Source organism: Etheostoma spectabile, chromosome 3, assembly GCF_008692095.1.
Source record: "Etheostoma spectabile isolate EspeVRDwgs_2016 chromosome 3, UIUC_Espe_1.0, whole genome shotgun sequence".
NCBI lineage: Eukaryota > Metazoa > Chordata > Actinopteri > Perciformes > Percidae > Etheostoma > Etheostoma spectabile.
Window position 1 is genome coordinate 27,654,494 of NC_045735.1, and position 2,133 is coordinate 27,656,626.

The following is a 2,133-nucleotide window of genomic DNA, read 5'->3' on the forward strand; positions in this document are numbered from 1 at the left end:
ACATACAGTAGTACTGTATGTGGGAACTGTGTGGACAAATGCGGCTAACATCCTGACCTTGAGTGTAACAGATGCAGCTGCAACGTCCAGTGTTGCACAGGAAAGCCTTGACGGCTCTAATTCAAGCTCAAACTTTGTTTCCTTCTGCAACAAACGTTGTTTCCTTCTGAACGAAGACACGGTCACTGCACATCTGAGACAATGTTTCCAAAACTAGAAAGTGATGAGAGAGGAAAAAATGGAAATTATTGTTTAAATTTACAAACCATTTAAAACCATAATGAGTTTAATGTAGAACATGGAGGTTGTTAGGAGGTTGTTAGAAGAAGTGTGTTTGTGTTTGAATGTATGAAGAGTTCTAGTGTGCGCTCTCAGTTGCAGATATGAGGGTGCTACATGGGTGCATGCTGGGAGTGACCATCTTGCTGCTGGTGTGCGAGGTCACTGTCAGTCAGCTGTGCAAATCCCTTATCACCCTGGTGGATGGTTTCCACACACTCTTCATCCTTTTGCACATGACTCTTCATCCTCCTCAAGCAGCAAGCATCATAACACCCCCAATCTCTACTTTGGACTCCTCTACATCTCCTCCACATGCTTCCTCCTCCTCAGAAGCACTTCCCTCCACCCTACCTGCAGTGTCATCCATCAAATCTCCACCTGACACCCAGACTGGTGGGTCTTCAGACTGCGGTGTGTCCTACACCCACAGCAGGATTCAGCCTGTGGGGGCTTTCATCTCAACTCTCCTCCTGACCTCTCTGTGTCTCTCCTACTTCCTGGAAATCAGCAATTTTTCCCTGGAACCACAGCCAGTGCAGCACCCCCTGCTGCTTGTGGTGGTTGGAGCTTTCAGTGTGCTCCATAAGATGCTGGTGGTCTGGCAGAACTGGGTTCAGCTGCAGGATGAGAGAGCTGGGGCCAGCAGGCAGACGGAGACCGAATCTCACCTTGAAGAGAACCACAAAGGTAACATTACTTACAGACCACATGTTCACTTTGAGAACTGATGCACTCATATAAAGTATAAGTCATTTTCTTATAAGGGTTTTTAAAAAAGGCTCTAACTGGTCAGTACACTGCTTACAAATGCTTTTTAGATCAATTATAAGTCAACAATTCAAACATTTTGGGTTGCCAGTTTGTGGCTTGTGTTTATCATCCTTCCAGTTTCTACTCTTGATGCAAAGCTAACAAGATGCTAGCTGTAGTTTCACCTTCACCATACAGGCCGCATGAGAGTGGTATAGCTCCTAATGGGATTTTTACAACTGGAGTCTGAACACATGTTATCCAGTTTCAGCTGGTTGACAATAATTAATTGTTTAATAGGTTGCGACCACACTTCTCACTGTGCTGTACTAAGGATCTTAAAGTTTAATGGTGTGTAAGACTGTTTTTTGCAATTCTGGTGGCTAAAATGTTTGCATTTAGGAGAATGTGAAATTTGTGGCAGCACACGATGATGCATGAAGCACAAAGTACAACTGCAGAATGCAGAGTTCTCTGTCTGTCTCACCAGGTTATGTCATATGAAAGCACATACTTATACTGGCATTATGTAATCATAATCTTTACTACAGAAGACTTAGTGTGCTTGTCCCAGGTGATTATATTGTTCTGACAGATTTTTTACTCTGAAGTAGCTGCCAAGTAAGGAACATTAAACACTGTCCACGTTTGTTTTTCATTCCTCTGTTCGACTCCCACAGTCTTGGCTGCAGAGAAAACCAAGGCTAAAGGCCAGGCTGAGCCAGGACGAGTCCTGGGTGACGTTAGCCACAACCAATCGACCGTGGAGGACTCACTCCACAATAGGGCACTTGTCCACTGTAACCCAGGAACCTCCAGCGTCCCTGACATTGACTCTCAAACACCACAACAACAGCCAGAAGTCCACCTGCGTGCAGCAGCTGGACAGGACAGCAGGGACTCTGACGTAGCCAGCGGTGTTGCAGTCTTGAAGGTTTCCAGGTGTGAGAGACATTCAGATGACATCACGGAGAGTTCCAAAGATAACACCTGCATGGAACATATAGGTAAGAAAGTTTAGCGATTTTTGGGCCACCTGTCTCACTTTAGCGTCCCATAAAAAAATGTGACCATATGTGACCAAATAAAATGGCCTCTTGG

At 45.1% G+C, this 2,133-nt stretch overlaps 1 protein-coding gene across 1 annotated transcript in view; it reads left to right on the forward strand.

Moving 5' to 3' along the window:
* Positions 1 to 2,133, forward strand: part of LOC116673218 (probable zinc transporter protein DDB_G0282067) — a gene marked incomplete in the record, with an annotated part of 4,114 nt that overhangs the window by 105 nt on the left and 1,876 nt on the right. The window contains 2 exon segments of the mRNA XM_032505412.1: positions 9 to 969; positions 1,713 to 2,039. Coding sequence (XP_032361303.1) covers positions 384 to 969; positions 1,713 to 2,039 — 913 coding nt within the window.